At 43.2% G+C, this 22,739-nt stretch overlaps 1 protein-coding gene across 5 annotated transcripts in view; it reads right to left on the reverse strand.

Annotated features, from left to right (window-relative positions):
• SRGAP2 (SLIT-ROBO Rho GTPase activating protein 2) overlaps positions 1 to 22,739 on the reverse strand; it is a 206,936-nt gene that overhangs the window by 35,490 nt on the left and 148,707 nt on the right. For 3 of the 5 annotated variants that reach the window (XM_084611230.1, XM_084611231.1, XM_084611233.1), the window contains 6 exons: positions 20,290 to 20,514; positions 17,332 to 17,433; positions 14,985 to 15,182; positions 5,958 to 6,042; positions 3,251 to 3,278; positions 639 to 669 (listed from right to left, as the gene is read on the reverse strand). In XM_084611230.1, coding sequence (XP_084467356.1) covers positions 639 to 669; positions 3,251 to 3,278; positions 5,958 to 6,042; positions 14,985 to 15,182; positions 17,332 to 17,433; positions 20,290 to 20,514 — 669 coding nt within the window. Of the gene's footprint in view, positions 1 to 638; positions 670 to 2,373; positions 3,014 to 3,250; positions 3,279 to 5,957; positions 6,043 to 14,984; positions 15,183 to 17,331; positions 17,434 to 20,289; positions 20,515 to 22,739 lie in introns of those variants that run through there. The other 2 variants (XM_084611232.1, XM_084611234.1) reach the window with 2 other exon arrangements.

The raw sequence follows: 22,739 nt of genomic DNA on the forward strand, positions 1-22,739 counted from the left end.
TTCTCTTTTTGCGAATACAGACTAACACGGCTGCTGCTCTGAAACAACTCATTAATGTTTGCCAAATACTTTGAGGCCCTCTGATGGAAGGCTCTATAGAAGGGCAAGTACTGGAACAACTGGAAGTTTTGAGCTGATTCAGTATCAGCCTTTAACCAAGATTGTTCAGTAATTGGGAACACCTGAGCTCCAAGTCCTTCCAATATCATTATTTATTGTTGGTTTAGTATGAACAATCCACTCACTGTACAAAACACAAAAAGATCAGTCCTGATTTCCAAGTTGCCATTAATTTTAATAGAAGATGTATGTCAAAACCCAACAGATGGCTTTGAATATCTCATCCAATGCCTGCCTAGAAGTTACAGCCTCAGAATATAGGACTGCACTGAACTTGTATGGAATTCTGGACACCAGATCTTTCTCAAAATATCAAAAAAACATAAAAATGAAGTTTGTGATTGCCCAAAAAGGTGCTGCAAAAGGTTATGGAAGATCCAGGTTTTTACCATTCCAGTTCTTGCATTCCCAGACATTCAAGAAGAACATACAAAAAATTCCTATGCAAGAGACAGACGTAAAAATAACCCCCACATCCCCACACACAGAGCTGCATGCTTCAATGAGTTCTTTGTTACCTGCTTCCTTATAGTAGAGCTGCGTCTGCCACTGATCAGAAGCCCACAACAGATCATCGGTGGAAGATGGAGAGGAAAGAACACAGGCAAATGTCAAGGTGACCACTGACAACCAAAATACTTGCTTGAAGGGTATTTCAAAAACTGTACTCATTAGTCTTGGTGGGGAAAGGAGCCAGATATGGAAAACAATTTCAATCATCTACACTCTGTCAGTTCACAGCAACTTTGGAAACACTAAGTAATTTAATATAAAAGCACTGTAATCCTGAAACTGGAACAGGGGAGCAGATTGCCTTGACAAGCCTGTACTTAACCTCTTCCTTCCAACCATATGGAAATTCAGTATATAAACCCCTTCACTCTAAATCCAGTTGGTTATAATTTTCAGAGAGCACCCCTCCAAAGTAGGTCCATTATACTGGATGATTTAAAGCAGGGGTCTCAAACTTGAATCACCAGGAGAGCCACAGGAGAACTCGTACATTGGCCCGAGAGCCACATCACTCCCCCCGCACGCCCGCTGCCCCCCACTCCACCCCCGCCCCCGTGCAGGAGGTGTAGGAGCGAGTGCGGGGTACGGCAGGGGGCTCAGGGCAGGGGGTTGGGAAGCAGGAGGGAGAGTGGGGTGTGGCAGGGGGTTGGGGTGCAGGCAGGGGGCTCAGGGCAGGGAGTTGGGGTGCAGGGGCGGTTGGGGTTCCGGCCCGGTGCCGCTTACCTGGACCGGCTCCAGGGTGGCAGGGGCATGTGCCACGGTGGGCCAGGATAGGCTCCCTGCCTGCCCTGGCCCCGGCCCCGTGCCAGTCCGCTCTGGGAAGCGGTGGGCACCCTGTCCTTGTGGCCCTGGGGCGAAGGGGAGCAGAGAACTCCCTGAGCCGTTCTTGCCTGTGCGTACCTCCCCTGAAGCTCCCAGTGGCCTCACTTCCCCGTTCCCGGCCAATGGAAGCTTCAGGGAAGGTACCCACAGGCAAGGGCAGCTCAGGGAGTTCGCTGCTCCCACTCCCCCCCCGGGCTGCAGGGAAGCTGCGCGGGGCCCTCAGCACCACAATGGTGGCAAATCTGCAGGCTGGATGCAAAGCCCTGAGGGGCCGCATCCGGACCGGGGCTGTAGTTTGCCCACCCCTGGCCTGGAGGTAGGCTGGGGACGTGGTGCGCTGCGGAGGGAAAGGGGGGGGGGGCAGTGGTGCGCTGGGGAGGGAAAGGGGGGGCACGCAGCACAGGGAGCTTGGCAGGCTGCAGGGAAGAACCCCATGGGCTGCATGTTTGAGTCCCCTGATTTAAAGCCACAGGGAGAGGGGGAGAAAAAAGTAAACTGGTTTCCCTCTGTGCTGTTAATATAAGTATATTAATGTGTTCTTCATAATAACCTCTGATAAAACATAAAAAATTGACACCAAATTAAACCTTTTCCAAACAACAAGATCACGATTACAAATGGCTTCATAATTACTGTTTATGCAGGAGGATATTAGTGCCTGATCTGAAGGAGGTCTGAGCCTGCTCTGCTAAAAGTCCTTCCTTTTATCTTATTTTTGGGGTTTAGAAATTCTTATGTTTCTGTAAAACTAAATCGGGGAGAAGGATAGAGAAAGCCTAATGGATCATTCAGCCCAGCTGCCTGCCAGGACAGTTAACTGCTGAATTCTAAGTATGTCAATTTTATTGTGTTTAAGAATCACCATTATAGCGTTCATTTTGCAGAAATGATTTTTTATTTTTTTTTTAATCAATGAGCTGTAGTGAGAGAAAGCAAGAGAACAGATTTCGTCAGCTGTCACAAGCAGTGAGGTATATTTTAGACTATTGGTGACAATGATTCTGATATTTAAAGTTGTTCACAATGAATAATATTTTATTACAGATGTCAGACTCTAATTAGGACCTGTCAGCTCCGCTTCACTGTGAGGAATGGGGAAAATAGAGTAATGATTTCAGATCTGCAGTAATCACCCTCACTTTGTTAAGAAGCCAGCGTGCTGCACAATCCCTGTGGCCAACACAGCCCCAAAAAACATATTCAGAGACACAGATCTGTTACATTTCACAGAAAGCCCCATCAAAATCATTTCCCCCCACCCCTCATGATGAGAGGCTGAGTTTCATATATTTGGTGACTTCAGTGGCACCGTGATTGATACTTGGCCCCCCAGTTACAGCAAAATATTTATTCTTCGTGGCCTCTCTCTCTGTGCTGCAATCCAATTCCATGTCAGGCCAGATGAGGTCAGCAGGGCAAGGAGAAGAAAACGCCTCTATGACCATTCTCTTCTCCCCCACCCTCCTATGAAGCAATCACAAGCACTTCAAGATGCTGCTTGGCTTCTTGTCTTCCGCCCCACCCCCGTGGATAAATCCTGAAGAGTCAAGGGCCTCATCTAGGTTAGAAAAACGAGGTGCGTTTAGCAATGTTGTGTAAGTGAACTCGAACACCATTTAGCCTCTAGAGCAGAAAGGCAACGGTGCTTAAAGATGTGTTGCTGAACAGGAAATTTGCAAACCCCACCTCATCTTCCTAATCTACACAGGTCCCGAGCTGGTGACCGACTCCTTTCGTCAGCTGTCTTTTTGGAAGAGGCTCTCTTTGAAACAATGTTTATTTTAGCTATACCTACCTGGCAAGGGAGCAATCAGTCCTCTGACCTGTTAGGGAGACAAATAAAGCAATATAAAGGCTTGCACCAGGGAACAGAAATGGGAAAACGCTTTTGATGGACATGCAGACCTTAATTTGGAAACGGGGGGAGGAGGGGAAGAGGGAGAACAACAACTTTAAGGAGCAACAATGTGGCTGCTTCCCCCAAGAACTGTTGCTATTAAGATCACTAGAGCCCGTCCCTGTTGGCAAGGCTCCTCGGTGGCTGACCAGGAAATGCAGAAACCAGCTTCAGCTGCCTGAGGACTCTTTCTTTGGAAAGCATTGATCTGAAAATTGGTTCCCGTGCACTCTAATTGTTGACTTCCACTGCCAAAAAACTAGGCTTCTCAACCTCTCCCTCCTCCGCTCCCCCCAAGGGAGCTGGGGTGGGGGGGGAGAGGAGAGAGAGATTATACTTTATGAAACCACTTAGGAAGATTGAAAACATGCTCTGATTTGTTAGCCCACAGGCTCGAAGTGCTAGCATTTAGCTATTTCAGGAGGCAGAGCTTTAATGATATTTTCCGCAATCATATTTGCTAAATTGTTCCATTAACTTTCATTCGGTTTGCAATTTGGGGACCAAGCTACCATGGCTGCTGATGAGACAGGCAGCATTTTAAAATAGCACAGTAAGGAAAAAAGGAGACACAGTATTTGGCAAGTACCTTTGATAACCCAACATTCCAGGCCAGACCATCAGGTGGTATAAATCAACATTACAGCTATGCTGATTTACACCAGCTAATGATTTGGCTCTCCTTTCCCCTCCAGGTTTTAATGCCTCCCTGATCCTGGATAGAAGAGAGCAAAGGAAAAGGGCTAATTGTTGATTGCTGAGAATCAATAGAACACTTTGTGATCAGCCACTGTCCCCTCCCTGCGTAAAAGCTCATTTAACCAAAATGGTGCATAATTTATAAAAAGGTTATTCAGAACCAGAGTTCCCAACCATCTGTCCCACTGCCATCACGGAATATTCATACATATAAATTACACGGCTGAGGCAACATCAAGGGGCTCTTACGTTACAGTGACAAATGTGGACAGTCAGAGACATAATTACTTGTCGAAAGGAAGACCTGCTGGTATTTTTATTACCGGAACTTGTCATCTTTAGATTAAGGTAATTTGCAAGAGGAGTGATAAAACGTAAGCTCAAGGAAAAAAGCAAAAGAAAATAGAAACATGTACTCCCCAGTGTCTGGAGAGATGCAGCTACATGTTGCATTTCAGTGGGCAAAACTTCCTGAAGAGTGGCTGACACAATGCGTGAAAAAGGTTTTAGTATACCCACTCCCAGTTAAGTGACATTTTATAAATGGGGCTGGATGCTGAGCACCCAACTCTGTTCATGCCATTTATTTCCTTGCTTTGGATTGGAGGCATAATGCACCTCAGTTTCCTTTGATCTCACAGATAAAAAACAACACACAAAAAACCTGCTGTTAAGTGGCTCTCTCTCACTGTCTGACATGCACCAGATCCCTTCACAAGCTCAGCTCCAAAGAAGTTCAAGCATTGCAAAGCAACCACAAACAGCAGGGGCCTCTAAATCTAGAGAGATACAACCAACACATTAAACATTCCTCTTGCTCCTGCCTTCCGCCCCTCAGCTTGAAATCAGTTCAAGGGGCAGGCAGGTTAAGAGGAAAGAGGTCATGGTATGCAGGGGTCAGCTATGAACCAGGAATGTGATTAGTCACAGGGGCAGGTTGGGTGTCATTTGGAGATGTTTAGAGACAGAGGAAAAATGCGCCAAGGAAACAGTGTTTCTGATTCCCCTTCCCCCTCTTCCTAGGACAGTTGTAGAGACAAGGGAATCTCAATATCCTTTCCTCACTTCCTGCAGGTTTGGGCTGATCAACATGAAGCTTTTTTGGGGAAGGAGAGAGACCGAGAACATATTTTTATCCTGAAAGCCAATACTTCACAACCTGCACACAGTTTAAATGCTCATCCAGAAGATGACTTGTGCACTATAAACTTTGTGGCCTTCAATTCAGACACCTAGCAAAGAGGAGCAGGCCCTGCTATCATGTAAACTTAAGGTTCTATGAGTCAAGCCATTTCAGACTAGATATTGAGACTGCCAATCCATCCCCTCCACAAATGCTGGCAGGGGAGGTTTGCATGGAGACATGGATGCATTGCTTGAGGTGTGTGTTTGGCCAGCAGCGATGGGTACATTCAATCTTGACTGCTGGTTCGTGCCAAGTAGATGCGGGGGCAACACATTCTGTCTGCACATTCCACGAGTAAAGGTCATGTTCTGCTGTATTAGTCTGGCTTGGATTGAACCTACAGAGGTGAAAAGCAGCTCATCTACCATGCAAGCAACCTTTCTATCACCCTAATGAGGCAATGCTTCTAAGATCAGCAGTAAACAGTAAATCACAAGGTTTACCTCTATTCAGATTATTAATGTAGGGGGGCCCTGAGTGGGCACATGCTTCATTTAAACAAATAGATGAGGCACATTAGTATCTCATTAAGCATTTGCCTTTCACAATTACTCAAGCACCCATATAGTGCTGCACCAAGCAAGCTGGAAAAATAAATTCATAAAACATGAATATGTCCACTTAGCTCTGGTAATCTCGGACAGTTACGCTCAGTCAGCTGACTAATTCAATAACTACGGATGACTGTCTAATGCAGTGACAAGCGGGTCCCAGACTCACTTTCTCCCAGCGTCTTCTGAAGAAGGTCATGCTTGGCCTGGAGCTTAGTGATCAGGTTCCTGCCTTCCAGGTACTCCTTCATTTTCTGTTAGGGTGAAAGAGAAAAACAAGACCATCAATGGGGTGTTTATTTCTCAGATGACAACCTTTGGTCTGCTGGACTCTGCATACAGTTGTGAACTACAGAGTTTTACTGAACTCTAGAGTGAGAAGGATGAAATAAATCTACAGATGTATATCAGAGTCTCAGCCCCTACCCCAGCAATCTGCCATCTCATTTCTCTTGCCCCAGTCTAGATATGGGCTGACTAGCAGCTGAATGCTTGGCATTTCTGAGACATCTAGCTGGCTGTCTTACACCCTGCTCTCCAGACAGAGAGGGACCAAAATGCACTTTCATCACGTCACCGACAACTGAATGAACAATCTATTTTAACAAACTAAAAAGCTGCTACTGTGCTTATTCTCTCACTTAACCCCTCTCACCCCACTTTACTCCTCAGATACTGCATCTGCCTCTATTCTGGATACACAATAAGGAAAGGAAAAAAACCCAAAGATGACATTTGCTCTGCTCATCGAAAGCTAAAATATCACAGACTATTCTCTATTTGTTTCTCTTGAGCTAGTAAGGTTTCCCCAGCTCTTCAGAAGAGATTCATAAACTATTTCATCCCTTATTCTGGAGAACAATATATTTTTCTTCATTGCTAACATGCTGCAAGTGTACAGAGTGCTGTACAGAAGATCAGTGTCAAGTTTGCAGTTGGAACAGGTTAAGCATTTATAATCTTTTGCTCAAATATTAGTGATGAACGCAACCATCGTATAATACACTACAATGTTTCTAAACAACCAACATTTAAAAAAATGGAACCAATACAAAGTGAGGCTCAAGTGAAGCCAATGTCATAGGATGATGAATTATTCCAACTCTTGTCCTCATCTTACTTCATTTCTATCTACTGTCTTTCACTCTAGCTATGTAGTGTCAGCTTTAGATAAGCTCCTTGAAGTACACAGGGTGTCTTAATTTAAAGTGCTACGTGCTCTGTTGGTCTTGCGTGGGTCATAATAATGGGCACGCTATAAATACACTTAAAAGGGTGAGAAGAATCATGGAACAAGATACACTTATAGTATCAAGGGAAAATAAAACTATTTAGGAGCCCGGAAGCACCAAGTTGTGGGTCTGATGACTGTTAGTTTCTAGAGACAAGTCAGTCACAAAGAAGATTGGCATTTGGGTTTTAATTAGTGGCCAAATATCAGGATGCTGCTCCTGAGTCTGAACAACTGGAGTCGGAATTTCATCAAAACTAAGTCTCTTGGGAGATTCGCAGCATTTATGGCTTTGTTGCGGGCTGGTACATCAACAGTTTTGGTCCTGGATGAAAGCAGGAAGCATGGAAGTGAATGGCAAAAATAAATAAAAAATTTAAGTGAATCAAACATTTCAGAATCTTCAAAAGAACCTTGTACCAAAGTTTAGTGCTGACTGGAGATTTCCTCCCAGAATCTGTCCAAATCTATTCCAAGCATAGGCTGCTGCTTGCATTCTAATCATTTCTATAATCTATTCTACAGTCTATTTCTATAATGCTGCTTGCACTCTAATCATTTCTATAATCTATTCAGATCTAGACAATTTCACTCAAGTTTGACAGACATCCAGGTTGGGGCTTTGTCTCTGCGTACCTCATATGAAACAGCCAAATGGTATTGCATTTCATGCTCCAGGGAGTTGGGATGGGGAGAGAAGTCTGATTCTGAAAGGTGCTGAGCTCCCACAACTCTGACAGAAGTCAAGGAGAGCTGAATAGGCTCAAAACAGTGCAAGATGTGGCCAACAATGGGTAAATCAAAAGTTTCAAGATCCACAAATAAACTTGCTTCCCCAGAGACCTAAGCTTCTTTCTGAAGTATGGACAAAGAGTAAGACTATGTCATTCTTGCTTTACTTATGCATTCACTATCTCCTGGCACCTTTTGACATCATTATAATGAATGCCCAATAGAATCTGGATTTTCATTGTTATTCAGGCCAAAAGCCAAAAGCAGGAGTTTTCCTTTGTCCAGTCATTTTATTATATTATTAATTATGATTATTATTGTGAGGTGGGGCGAGGGGAGTTGGATCACTTTTTTACATTTCAATTTACAGCAAGGAACTAAGCTGTATATTTGAAGAAAAAAATAGAGTCAATTCAAAATTTTCCACCAGGATTACTAGTTTGCTTCCCCCTCCCCTTATCCCACATCTTAAAGAACAACTGTACGTTTTGTTCTGTGAAGAGATACCGGATTGGCAGCCCTACATACTGAACTCCTGTTTTTCCATGGACCAAGTACACAAAGGACAACGGCAAGTCAACGTTTGTTCACACTGGCCTGTCAAGATGCCGTTCCCCTCAGGGAGGGACCACCTCTAGGTGTAAGGGCCATTCAGCCTCCATGACCCCTTTGCTTCTTGGGCACTAGGCTGAGAGAGACAAAAAGAGGACTAATCCATTGTGCGGGGTGGTTTGCATGTCCACTAGGAGCTGAAATGAAAGCACCTAAGAGCCACAGATTTTTAACTACCATCTTTCTGGATGAGCTGTGATATATTCTCCCCCACTACCAATCCATTAAGCCAGCCATTCCCCCACAGCTGAAGTGACAGTTCTATTCCTTCCAGTTACGCAGAACACTGGAAATGTGTACAAATTTTTTGGCATGTGGACCACAAAGAAAAATCAACAAATCAAGCAGACGTTTTAATGCCATAATATAAAACTGAAGCGCGTAAGGAAGTTTCATCTTTGTTCTTGTGACACAGTGCTTCAGTTACTGTCTCATGGTTTATGAACCACCTTGACGGAACTGCACTATTATATTTCTTGGCTGCAACTCTTGGCATATTGACGAAGAATGTAAAAGGATGCCATTTGTGGGAAGGTACAGATAATATTCAAGAATCACTGACTCCTAATGGCAAAATTGATAAATATCCTCATTAGACACAATTCTGCTTTAACATGCAATTTTCTTCTCTTTATCCTATTTATTATTCAGCTAGGGATATTAAATACCAAGGTGGATAAGCAACACGGATGGTTATTTGCATGAAAATAGGCTCTGTGTTTTTCTGAAGTTCTATCTGGTCTTCTGCTTATTCCCTACTTAACGCCAGGCTCTTAAACATCTGATATCAGCATTCTTCATACCAGCTAATTATGATACTACCATCACATTACATCATTAAATCAGCAGTACAAGTTCATGACTTTCTAATAGACAAACACTGTTTGCATGAGTATCTCCAGTTACCAAACACACACACCACACAAAACACTGGTCAAAGGGATTGAGAAACTCCTGAAAATCAACAATATAAGAAACCCTCTAACTAATGGTTTTTAAGAAACATCTCCCTTGAGACATCAGCATAAGCTGGGAAAAAAAAGAGACTTAAAAATAATGAGAAATTGAAAACCAAAATGAAGATTCAGTCTGTCTGTAAAGTCAGTGCACCTCACCCTGACATGTGGAAGAACAAGATGCCAAAGCATTCCTTGGCTAGGCTGTGCAGTGATTAGAGAAACCTTTTGTTGCAGGACTGGTCATAGGTCAGTGGTTTATTTCCTGCTGTCAGTCAAGATCCCATTAAAACAAAACCATTTGATAATGAGGTACAAGATTCCCCTCCTGGATCCCATTTGACCATGAATCCTTGGGCCTGAGGGGCTGCACATAGACTCTCAGACTTTAAGGCCAGAAGGGACCATCACAGTCTATGTATATATACACACACCACATATATCTGAAGTATATGAAATGAGAGGAGATGGACATTTTAAGGTACAGAACAGACCCATGTGTATTTTGGTTCTCCCTCTCCTCTAACAGTGCTGCATCCACCATGGCTTTGTCCTAGTTCTCATTGCACTTGTAATAGATCCATAACCTCTGGTTAAGTTCCTGAAGTCCTCAAATGATGAGTTCAAGACTCAAGTTACAAAGAATCCACCATTTACACTAGTTTAAACCTCAAGTGACCCGTGCCCCATGCTGTGGAGAAGGCTAAAAAAAACAGTCTCTCTGCCAATGTGCCCGGGGAGAAAATTCCTTCGTGACCCCAAATAAGGCAGTCAGTAGACCTAAGCATTTCGACAAGACCCAACAGCCCGACACCAGAGAAAGAATTCTCCGTAGTAACTCAGAGCCCTCCCCACCTAGTGTCCCATCATTGGCCACTGAGGATATTTGCTACTGCTTATTAGCATTAACAAACTGCAGGATGGAAGACCGGTTCACAGTTAACACCATGCATAATTTCAATGATTATGTATTAGAATTACATGAGAAAAATCCCCTCTCCCCTTCGGGGTGCTCCATTATGCTACAGAACCTTCTCCCAAAATACCATTTTTGTATGCCCTTATTGGAATGTCATATTCACTGGAGACATGCCACAGGGCAGCTCTGGCAGAAATCCAAGAGAGAGGAGGGGAAGGAAGGTGGACCACTCACAGGTAGCAACTGTATTGGATTTGTTTTTTAAATAGCCTTGCAATCTACTCAGAGAGCACCTACCCCAGACTGTTACCTGTGACAGGCCACAAGCTGAAAGACCAGCTTTAAAAACAGCCATACTATCTAAGGCATGCAATCAAAGCAGAGCTGAAGGTGGCCTGTACTTGATGGCTATTTCTGTAAAACCCAAGGTGCCCCGTATGCAACACTGGAGGTACCATCTCATGAAGGAAACAAAGCTCATCTCCTGGCCAGCTGAGGTCATGAAACTAACTTATGAGTAAACGAGGTGGGGTTTAGCTCCAGCCTCATGGCTAAAGCAGAATTTCAACAATGCTACCTGAAAATTTCCCCTTGCAATTTCACACATCACTATTGAGGATAGAAAGTGATGAATGTCACATACTACCCTAAATTTGCATGATGCAATTCTGAACTGCCAAGTTTTATTTCAGAAGTGGCCACACTTCCGAGGAGAGAAAAGAGATTCCTGTCTATAGAGCTTATCAAACACTCAGGGTTCCAGACAAATACCATTATGCGTTTCTCTGACCTTTTTTCTGGTCTCTCAGGCTGTGAGGGGTCTCTGAGAGTTACATTAGGAACACTAAAAAGAAAAGGAGTACTTCTGGCACCTTAAGAACACTGAGCCCAATGCAAAGTTCATCCTATTGCTGCTACAAGGAAAACAATGGTTCCTACTGACTACTGGTATTTCATATCCTCTTCATACTACAATAAATCCAACCTTCCGGAGCCTGCCACCTCCCAGGAGGACACACAAAGTAAAAAGGACGTCCATTTAAAATCAAAATTGCAGGTTTTTCTTGATGAATAATGAAGATCCAGCAGCATTCTGTTTCAAACTTAATACAAACACCAAAAACAAACACCACTAAAGTATTCCTGAATGCCACATTATTTAATTTCTGGCCTGGATTTAATCAAAGTACAATCAGACACAAGAGGACAAAGACAGACGGGCAGTCAATACAATTTCCATATTGCAAACATCTCAGAAAGGAGGATATGATAACTAGTGACTGCATATGCATTGCAATGGCTGTCTGCCCCACATCCACGCACCTTTAATACCCTCCTCCAACCTGAACCCGTTTAAATTCCTCCAGCAGGAAGCAGCTGTCAGATGAAATGCATAATAGAGCGAAGTGTCAACTAGAGTACATCTTCCTTTCGAGACTATATGGAAATAGTTTCTGTCCCATATCCTTGCTCCATCTCAAATCTGGGCAGAGCCGTGTTATTTTTTTATTTTTATTTTTTTAAAAACAACATCAAAGTGGATGCAATCAGGACAATGAGCGATGTTCCCAGAATGCAATGAGTAAATCAGAGCACCTCACCACTGTGCTAATGGTCGTGATTAAAAGGGAAAGAGTGGTACATTGATAGAAGCAGCATGACATTTCCGTAAAATTAATTATCGATGAAATTATAAATACTCATGTCATGAGATTTGTCAAATTTTATTAAATTCATTTCTGTAGAGCACTTTGAAGAGAGCAAGCGTTGTAGTGTTGCTTAATATTATTTTTAAAACTATTTTAACTATAAAGCCAAAATTACTCCCCATTTTACAGATGGGAATGCCAAGTCATTCTCCTTCCTTCCTATACTTTGCAAACTAAATTTACACTCGTTTTTCTGAATGCAATCCCTCTTACATATTGGACTTACCACCACAGTATATGAATGCTGAAAAGTTCAAAAGCAAACAGCATGGTATGTAAATACTGATTTGGAACCAAGGGTTATGTTGATACTTAAAGTTGTTTCTGGTTATCTTCCAATGAGCTTCTGTGCATGTGTGTGTGTGTGTGTATGTTTACGTGAGTGCGCACACAGACACACGCAGACAGACAGACACACAGTGTATGTGTATATATCACATTTGATCTGCAATACAGAAGTATATGAAATGAGAGGAGAGAGGTGTCTTTCCTTTACACGGGTCTGTTCTGTACCTTAAAAGGTCTGTGTATTTTGGTTCTCTCTCTCTCTCTCTCCTAACAATACTGCATTTACCATGGCTTTGTCCTAGTTCTCATTAATGCTCATCAGCTCATTTCTATGTATAAGGAAACAACTCATCTTTACAGATTCAAAGTCTGGAATTCTTAAGGATATTTATAAGTCTGTGATAAAAAAACACAATAATAAAGTATCTGATTTGACTGTTTACAGGGTCCTTCATACATCAGCCTCATTCAGTTCCGAGTTATTTTATCATGGTTGCATATGACATGATAGATAGCACCTTCATTTCTCAGAGACAGCTCTACAATCCTTCTGGGACAACACTGGTCTGGCTGCATGGGAGCAGGATATTAACTCTGAGAAATGGAAAAGTCCCGTGTACAGATAAAATCATAGTAAACTAACCCTATGTGCAAGTGCATATTTGCACATACAGCATCTGCTCTCTCTAGAGGGAGTACCTGAAATTCAATTTAAGATACAATTTTTCTCGTCCCATAATCACAAGCAGGCTAGTCAATTGCTTCTTAATTGTATCAATTCACCTGCCCACTTTTTGCTAACTTCCAGTTTCATTTTAGAAGAAGAATACTTTTAAATTTAATGCATTATTTTTAAGCATTTTGAGTGCTTGTCTGAGGGATGATAGGTTTATCGGAGAGTTTACTACCAGACAAGACCTGACAAAAACCAGCCTGTCAGCCAATGCAATTTGCACAGAACTTCGCAGTTTTAATAAGCAACACCATTCTCATAAGAGGACTAGGAAAGCTTTAAATATAGCAATTGGCTCTCAAAAGGGGTCAGAGTAATGAATTTTACAAGGTTGGTTTTCATCTGCTTTTTGGAAGAATAGATTTTGACAATATTAAATGATACAGCAGCTCAACATACGTGATCACAATTCAGGGGAAAAAAACATGCTGGTCTGAAACGTAGTAAATCTAGAAGGAACTTGGAATTTTTACTCTGAGTGACCTACGTTTTCCCTCAAGACCAAATCTGTGAACATACTTGGGTAAATTCCCTTCACAATTTTAAGCTCTGTCCCTTCAGCTCCACTGTAGGCAGATATGAGAGAGAGACCAGATTTTACCCACCTGGACATATTATAATCTAAACGCTAAATTCTGTTCAGTAGACAAAGTACTTAGATTTAAAAAAAAAAAAAAAAAAGAAAGACATTAAAAACAAATTGTGAAATTTTGCTTTTAAACTAACAAACCCAGCCCTGGCTGCAACAAGAATAAACCAGGAACTTTTTGGAAGACCAACATTAAGAACAGGGATGTACTCCAATTTTCTCTTCTCATGACTCTACAGTAGATTGTTTTATTAGGAACAGTGTCAAGTCCCTGATTATGGATCTAATGCCCTGATCCTGCAACTGCAGCATGCAGGCCTTCCATGACCCTGTGGGCCTCCATTGGGTGCTCTCTGTCCACCTGCTACTGGACTGGAGCCTACAGTACATTGGTTCCCAAACTGGGGGGCATGAAGAAATTCCAAGGGGGGCACGAGGCTGCCCGGCCCTTGAGCTCCCGGCCCGGGGAGGCTCGTCCCCGACCCCTCCCCTTCCTGTCCACCCTCCCCCGCAGCCACGCCACCACACGAGCAGCACACATTGTGCCCACCCACCTCCCAGGCTTTCCAATAAGCCAGTCCTGCCGCTCTGAGAGGCCTGGTAAGGGGGCGGGGAGCGGAGGAGTTGGATAAGGGGCAGGAGGTCCCTGGGGGGGGGGGGGGCAGTAAGGGGACAGGGAGCGGTTGGATGGGGCAGAGGTTCGGGGGGGGGGGGGACCATCAGGAGATGGGGTGGGGGTTGGATAGGCGTGGGAGTCCCAGGGGGCCTGTCAGGTGGTGGATAGGGGTCGGGGCACTCAGGAGACAAGGAGCAGGGGGGGCTGGATAGGGGGTGGTCAGAAGACAAGGAGCGGGGGCGGGGGATTGGATTATTGTAAAGGAGAGATGGGGGGCATGAGGGTTTCTCGAAAATTAAAAGGGGCATGATGCTGAAAAGTTTGGGAACCACTGCTACAGTATGATGCTGGCATTGAGTAAAGAGTACAGCTGAGCCACAGTGGCATTTTCTGTATTAGTAACAAGTAAAACAAAGTTATCCGAGTTTAGCTACTGGGGGAAGGCACAAGTATAGCTAAACTCGTTACGCTTGTGATATCAAATTTAAAAATTAAAATACTGTCCCTTTAAGTTCTTTCAAACTAAGACTAACCCAGGGCTCTCTGTTCCATTTTAATTTCCTCTATGACATGTAATCCTGGTAATTAGCAGATCTCTTAGTTTCAGGAAGAGCTATCAAACATTTCTAAGAAGTGGATTCAAATGGCTTCCTCTAAAAATTAAAGTTGTCCCTGGAGATTAAACAGGAAAACTCAGGAGAACAAGAATACAGTCATGGGTGTCTATAAGGGGGCAATGAATGCAGCAGCAGCTCAAATGTTCCTGAGAGCTTCTTGTCATCGTGAACACCTTGCAAGTCAGATCCCTTACCGTGAAGTAGAACTGCTCGGTCTCCTGCTGATTGGCCCGTCTCTTGGCAATGCTTGGCTTGCTCATGAAAGTTTCAGAGACTGTGGATTTGACAGATTCCATGGAGTTGCTGTACTGGAAGCAGTCAGAGACATCAAAGTCCTCAATTGTGACTATGTCTTGGATTGTCTGCAGTGTGGCTTCCATAGTTTTCTTCACCTGCCTCAGCAAAAGGACAAAACGGTGTTAAAATAAAAATAAATAAAAAATGAGAAGCAGCAGGTGAAAAAACAGGGGATCAGTGTCCCAGAACATTTTATTAATAAACTGTTATGACTGCCTTTGAGTCCTATGGGCCGTAACCACAGTACAAGCTCTGCTAATTAACAGAGCACAGTCCACGTAAACAACCGGCTAGCAGCAAAATAAATCTGCACTGCTGTATGCTGTACAAACCATGCAGTAAGGAAAGTATTATTCCAGTGTCCTAGTGCGGGGGAAAGAGGGGAATCTACCCAAATAGCAAAGTGACGTGTTGGGAGGGAAATGGTGCAATGCTCATAATCATTTTATTCCCGACACTAAATCTACCGGGCTTCAAAACAAAAACACTGCATTAAAATAAGACCTCCCTGCAATTTGCTAAGTCTATTACTGAAGGTGTCTTCCTTGCTTGGGGCTATCAAGGGACCGCACAAACAGGATGATAAATTCCAGGGGGGTTAGAGGTGTGCACTGGATGCCTGGGGAGCCCCTCAGAATAATGCCATTCATTTAATCCTTTCAGGTCAAGAGACTGCGAAGGATACTAGACCTTGATGGGATGAACGCTTGGGGTTAGTAAGGGAGGGAAGGAGAAGGGAAGAGGCGGAGCGTCTCTCTGTGCCGATACGATTTAAAAGCTGCTTTCCCCCTCTCTCCTTTTCCAAAGAGATCCACCTTATCTTCAAAAACCCAGTGTTTGATTCACCCCGCCTTGCACTTTGCACTGTCATCTACATCTGTGCACAGTGAGCGAACAGACCTCAGGCTGTGAAGGAGTAGGTGCCAATGTGTAGCCACCCATCTTGGCAAGAGCCAAATTGCTATTTACAACAGGTACCAAAACCCACCCTTCTGCACAGGCACGACAAATTTAACCAATTCACCGCAAACACCCCGCAGTAAGGACTGAAAGAATCTCACTCTGCCTCCAGTTTTTTCATACAAACCCTTTTCCCATCTGCAGGCATTTAAGCGTCATTGCCTGAAATAACCAACAATGGAAGGAGAAAAGATATACTTCATGTAGAGAACCCGACATTAAGGTATGTGACTTATTGATCACAAGCACTGCAACCTGATGTGTGTGTTCTTCCACAGTGAAATCATCTTAGTAACATTACTTAATCCCTGTCCACCCCTCGCCATCTGTACCCAAATGGAACAGGAGATGGACCTGAATATCAGAAAGTAACACCTGACTACAGTTTCTAGTTTTTTTAAGTAACTGAAAATAGTTATTTCAAGTATCAGCATTTCTCTTTCTTAAGAGGATAGTATCAATATTACACACAAAAATCTAATAACTGCCATGTAAACAATTTATTCTCTAGTATTTTATTGTTTAGATTGCAACCTTAAAATAATACAAATTAAAAAACCCACTAATGCATAAGTACAGATGTGCAATCGTATTTGTCCGTTTTTAATCTATGCACAGATTTGAAACACATTTGTAAAGGCTTCTGTGGCCAGACAAACAAACAAGGGATTGAGACTTGAAAAACAAAAACCAATGTGTCTATATTTGTAGAAAAGAGCTAAAACATTCTCCAGTATAGACTAGCATCTCTTTTGTTTCACAGGGGAGAAATATTCCAGTACCTGCCAGCAATTAGTAAAACTAGGCTGAATACAAAGCAACATGTTGAACAGTAGCTGTAAGTGATAAATTTGTAGTATTGGTTGGTTTTATAAACCATGAGAAGAAAGAACTGTATTAAATCAGATTCTATTGTTTATATGAGAGCTAAACACTCTAGTGAAACAAAAATTAGGACTTGCCTGAGGTTTATTATTTTTAAGACAAGAGAGATCATTGATCTTTGCTTCCTGAGAGGTGGCCACGCCTAGCGATTCAGATTGGGAAAAAGGATAACACTGGATTTGTCTTAGAAATTTCTGCCCCATGCAAAGCTGCTGGGAAGGAAAGTCAGGGATACAGACTAAGACCCCGAAGCCCTCTGCTGCCCTCCTTCCACATCTTCCTACACAGGTCAGCGCAAACAGGCTTATTGAGATGGGGTATTCCCTTGTCCCTGGGCTGTGTGAAGATTCTAATACTGCAAAGGCTGCAAGCGTTTTTTTGGTCTGTTTGTTAGCTCACCTCTTCGTTTTCAATCTTGAGCGTAGATAATCTAGACTGCAGCTGCTGGCATCTCTGCACCAACTCACTCTGGACTGGCTGCTGGGCACACAGCTGTGACACCTGCAAAAAAGAAGCCCCCTTGATAGAGTCACAGTGCATTCAATACCCAAGAAAATCATAATTATTGTGTTAGGGTATTAAACAAACCAATGACAGTGATAGTTTTAGTGCTTGAGAAGTCTCTGAACTTAAGCCAAAACAAATCAAAGCTAAGCCCCATGTTTTACTAAATTACAATCCCCTGCCCCTAAAGTCAAACAAAATAGAAGGGGAAAAAAAAAGACAAGGAAGAATTGAGTAAGAGAAACAAGAGTCACTTTCAATGAGTTAATCCTGAAACATCTGACTTGCACTAGAGACCACAGGCAGAACAGAACCCAATGACTTCAATGTGATTTAATGACCTCAATGTGATTTATGTCATTTTATGGCAGGGAAACATTTGGTCTAACAAGTCAAGTACTTTGTGAAGGGAAAAAGCAAGCTTGGCTTGTCCACTTGGGCTATCTATTATTCCCCATGGCTACAGGAAGGATTACACCTGTTTGCTATGTGACAGCAAGGCAAGCACCTTTTTACATACTAAACACTGGGCTCTCAGTACTGGTGAGAATGCTCATGTTTCGCAGCACACTGTAGCTGTGCTCTGTGGTAAGAACAAACTGCCAATATCATGGCAGAAAGCTACAATCTGTTAAGGCTCAAGTTGCCAACCAAGCTACACACATGTACAAAAAGTAAATCTCATGCATACAAGAATCACCCCAACAATCCTAGGAGAGCAATACAAACCTTCCTACAGACATAACACAGACACAGTCAAGTCTTATGACTAGGGATATGTTGAGGGGGATGAAGATGTGGGACCGAGTTGGAGGGGTGGGGAGCAGTCCTTTTTGCTATCCTAAGGACACTAATCTGTGTATGAGTATGGGATAAAAAGGCCACTTTCCAACTCAGGGTTTTCACATGTTCCCTGCTGTCCATTCCATCACTTAAGAAGAAAGAGACAGCCGTAAGCTGCGTCTGAATGTCTAGGAATGAAAGAGCACACTGGCCATCAGGGAGCACCTCTCTAGCCTTTCCTCATGTTTGCTAGGATAATGTAGACATCCAGCCAACTGACCTAAGTCCCATTCAGATTTGTGACCTGGCTTCAGTCTGGCTCCTAAACATGGCTCCCAGATACGCAGACACAATGGATAAAGCTGTCAAGCAATACATTTTCATTTCCAAAAATGAAAATCCTTTGACTACCTTGTGTCACCATAAAATGTGTGAAGCACCACAAACCACTTGTGCTCCAGGACTACACAGTCAAATGCCTCATAAAACTGCATATTAAATTGCTTGTCTTTCTGTTTTAATTCAGGCAGTGGCAGGGCTCTAGGAATCAGTTTAGATAGCAAAGGTTAATTTCTCTGAATACTGGCTTCTTTCTGCAGTGTAGATTTTCTTCCAGTTAGCTCCTCTAATAAAAAGGGGCTATATATAAATGTACAGTATTCCTCCACTGGAGTGTTAGCAAGCAAGAGCTCTGCAATTCAGTCTTAGGAATGGGGTGTCAGAGGGGAGAGAAAGTGATCGAGTTGATATTTCAAGTTGATCTCTCTGCCCTCTCTTGTTGCACCCTCCACAAATCTATGCAACTGGAAAGCACCAATTTACGCATCAGGGCTTGACTATGCTCGGCTGCAGCTCTAGGCGGACACAGGATGCTGGCATGGCACATGAAATGAGTGCCAACAAATGGAAGTGAAGTTTTATCGTAGGGCAAGACTGGGAGTAAGGTGGATTCAGAAAGTGCTTCAAGTGATCTTCACTGGACAGAAGTTATTTAGGATGTCCCTATTACAAAACACAAGAGACAAGAACAGACAAAGTACTGCTCCTTTTAAAAGAGTTAGTGCTTCCGACTTTTGCATAGGATGCTCTGGCACCACTCTCTCTAATACATGATAGCTGATCTGATGACTTTGGTGGGAGCTATATGCTGTGGCAGATTTAGGACTGATCTGAAAAAAACAAACCCCACAACCTAAAACAAACTCATTCACCTGGCGAGCAGAGGCTGGGTGATGTCTGGAGACAACATGCCTTGTTTGACCTATGCTGCCCGTATCTTTTAACCCATGCTACCTATCCACCAGATCAGCAAGGACTCTGACTCAGAACAGTGGTGTGTCTGTGCAAACAGCTGAGGGCAATGTGGCTGCAGAAGCAGAGCTAGGCTCTGTATGGATGATTAAATCCTTCAGATGTTTCTTCTGTCTTCTAATTTGAGTGTCCTTGTCTCAGCAGTCTCCTTGACATGCTTGGTAAATTTTACCAAGTCTGGATACGCAGAAAATGCATGAATGGAAAGGGAACAATGGTGCTGCTCCATCTTTAGGACCACAGCTATTTGGGTGTTTTCATCTTCAGTTGGTTTCTTACTCAAAATGAGTCAATTGCAGTCTACAGACATCTATGCCACAGCTTATATTTTCCTACTGCGTCCCTTTTCCAAGGCCTCCCCCTCAACTCCCAGGTGGGAATCAAACAGGTGGCCTTTTTGAAAAGGCTGCCGTAAGTGCAGTCTATGGATAGCTGAAGAAGCTGCTTATGGAAGTCGCATTGTCCCCATCTCATCCTGTGTAGCAGTTTTCCCTCCCATCTACATATATGACTCCACAGAGATGTTGCAGTCCTTGTCACTTACCTACCTAGCCAACACTGTCCTGTAAAAATACAGTCTCAAGGCCATTCTTCCACACTTGAACTCCAGCCCAGTGACCCACCCACAGTACACATTCCTGAGCTCCAAACAGCAGGGAAGTTGTGGTTGACTATAGCTCTAATCCTTTCAATGTAACTCAGCAGGATAGAGATTTCTGTGCATGTTTACAGAGCTGGAGCAGAGGCAGATTAACTGACCATGTCACCCATGTGGGGCTGAAACTCAAACTTCATGGGTGGGCAGAAGACGTTGTTGTACATCTCCATGAGGCGCTGCTTGTCACAGTTGGCATCCAAGTTCTCCACTGCATTCTCAATGGCATCCAGGCCCTCGTGCTTTGACTGTTCCAAGTTCAGCTCTGCAGACAGGAATGTCCTGAGAGCTCTGTTGAGGCTGGCATGGTATCCCAGGTCACAGCACTGCTGGAAAACAGACACCATGCCATGTGAATAAAAAGGCTAAAACTAAATGGTCCCTGGGTAGGGACAAGCATAGCAGATAGCAAATCATGGGTACTAAGTGGTACTCTTATGATGGACACTTATCTCACACCCAAAGCAGAGGTCTTGACCACTAATACACAATGGATCATGAGATCTCTGAGAAAGAGGAGGGCTGTTAAACACAAGATAGTCAATAAATTCCAACTCGGGTATTACAAACTGCCTCCCTAACATCCCCCTACAGTTTCAACTCGATACATTAGCCCTCATCGACTCTCCTAAATTGTGATGGAGTGTCGCTGTGTGCTGTTAAGAAATGGAGGATTTCAATAGTGGATTCATATATATCCCTTACTTAGCTCACAGAGCCAAGTGGCTGCTACTGGAAGCAGTCTGAAATCCTTGGACAAAAGGCACTCTATGCAAGTATTCTAACCCTACTGAGCACTATTTTTCACATTGATCTTGGAGGAGCGATAGGCTGGTGTCAGCTGAGCATCCAGACAACTGATCAGGACACACATTACAACTGCTACTTTCAGGGGCTCATCTTAATATGCTTTCCACAGAGGTATTCCTAACAGTACCAGGAAGCCCAGTTTTCACAGATAGAGTATATCCAAATTTTGCATTTAGCTGCTCAAATCAATACCTGGGCAAATAAGAGGGTAACACCACATCTAAGTGCCACCTGGCTCAGAGGACCAATTCGTCGCATTTCTGGCCATCATAAGCTTACCCTGGGTAACTATGAGACAAAGGCCAAATGACTTCTGCTGTGCTAGAAGGGGAACAGTGCCCCTCAAAATGCATGGCTGGGATGGTTTCATTGCTACGGTGAGACAAAGTGAACAAAAACTTCAGATTAAAAAAGTCACAGTCAAGCATTTACTGGATATTACTAACATTAGCATGACATCACTGAAAGCCAATCAGGCAGCCTCATCTGCACCCAGCTTCCACAGCCAACTCCTAATATTTCAAAAGGAAGAGACTCTCTTTCCATTACTTGATCAGAAAGCCTGAATTTTACAGATATCTAATAAATAGAGCTAGAGAAATGTCCATCTTCCAGGAACCGCAAGCGAGATTAAATATGCGAGGATAATATCCAAAAAGCAAGAGCCCATCTGCTTGATTGCTATGCTGCTCTGTAAGCAAAAAATCACAGCGTCTCCTCCTCCTCCATCATTTGGGTCTCATCATTGTCCTATTGTAAGTAAATGCCTTCAAAAAGAGAAAAAGACACCCAGACCCTGCCCCCCCCTGCTTTTTACAAGACTTCTGCCACAGAATGCTACTACATGCCCGGGTATTGTGCCAATGGACTGTAGCAGGTGTGGAGCTCTTGTAAAGGAACAGCAGTCGCTGGCTTAACTGGAGACAGAGAATTAAAGGACATTAAATTCAATCAGGAAGAACAAAAACCCCAAGAACGAAAACAAAAGCTGGTGGATGGAGAATTTGCACGTGCAGGGGAACACTCTCTGGTAAAGAGCCATTCAAGCTATTGCTGCTCTTCAGGCACATTAAAATTCCATGTCCCGTGCAGCAAAATTTGAGAGATGTCAGATTCAGTTGGACCAACAGTCCCATGAGGAGGATCTGCTCAGACTATTTACAGAGACTGATGCTCATTTTGCTTAAAATGTGGGTCAATCTACCGCAGAACCTAGACACGCTGACAAGTTCATCTCCAGTGTTGGTGACCGTTTTTCAAATTACACCGAGGTACATATGCATTTAAGAGGAGGGCTGAGCTTATGTCAAAAGGATTCATTCATGAGATTGAAAAGTGAAATAAGGTTTAATATTTCATAGCCCACCTCCAGGAGAAACCAGGAAGATTAGATTAAGACAGCAACTTCTTTCAGCTTTTCTTTACAGAAGCTAGTGGCAAAGAACATTTTCAGCCCTCTCTGTCACTAACATTTTAAAGCGTCCAGCATATCATATTTATAAGTGTGTCAGTCTCACTGGCCTTTTCTGGGTTATATAAATGTTTGATGGAAGCATTCTCCAAGGAAATCAATTTTTTATAAGAATTTAATGATAGCTCATCCAAATTCATTTCTCAGCACAACAGCTGATTAACCCTTTGCCAGCAAGTAGCCTTTAAACAAACCCAGAATACAAAGTCGAGGAAAATAACTCTACTTTAAAACTCAAATTTGTTTCTTTTTTGGGGGAGGGGAGGAAAATGG

This window comes from Lepidochelys olivacea (genome assembly GCF_965140295.1).
Source record: "Lepidochelys olivacea isolate rLepOli2 genome assembly, chromosome: 21".
In the NCBI taxonomy this organism is placed as follows: domain Eukaryota; kingdom Metazoa; phylum Chordata; order Testudines; family Cheloniidae; genus Lepidochelys; species Lepidochelys olivacea.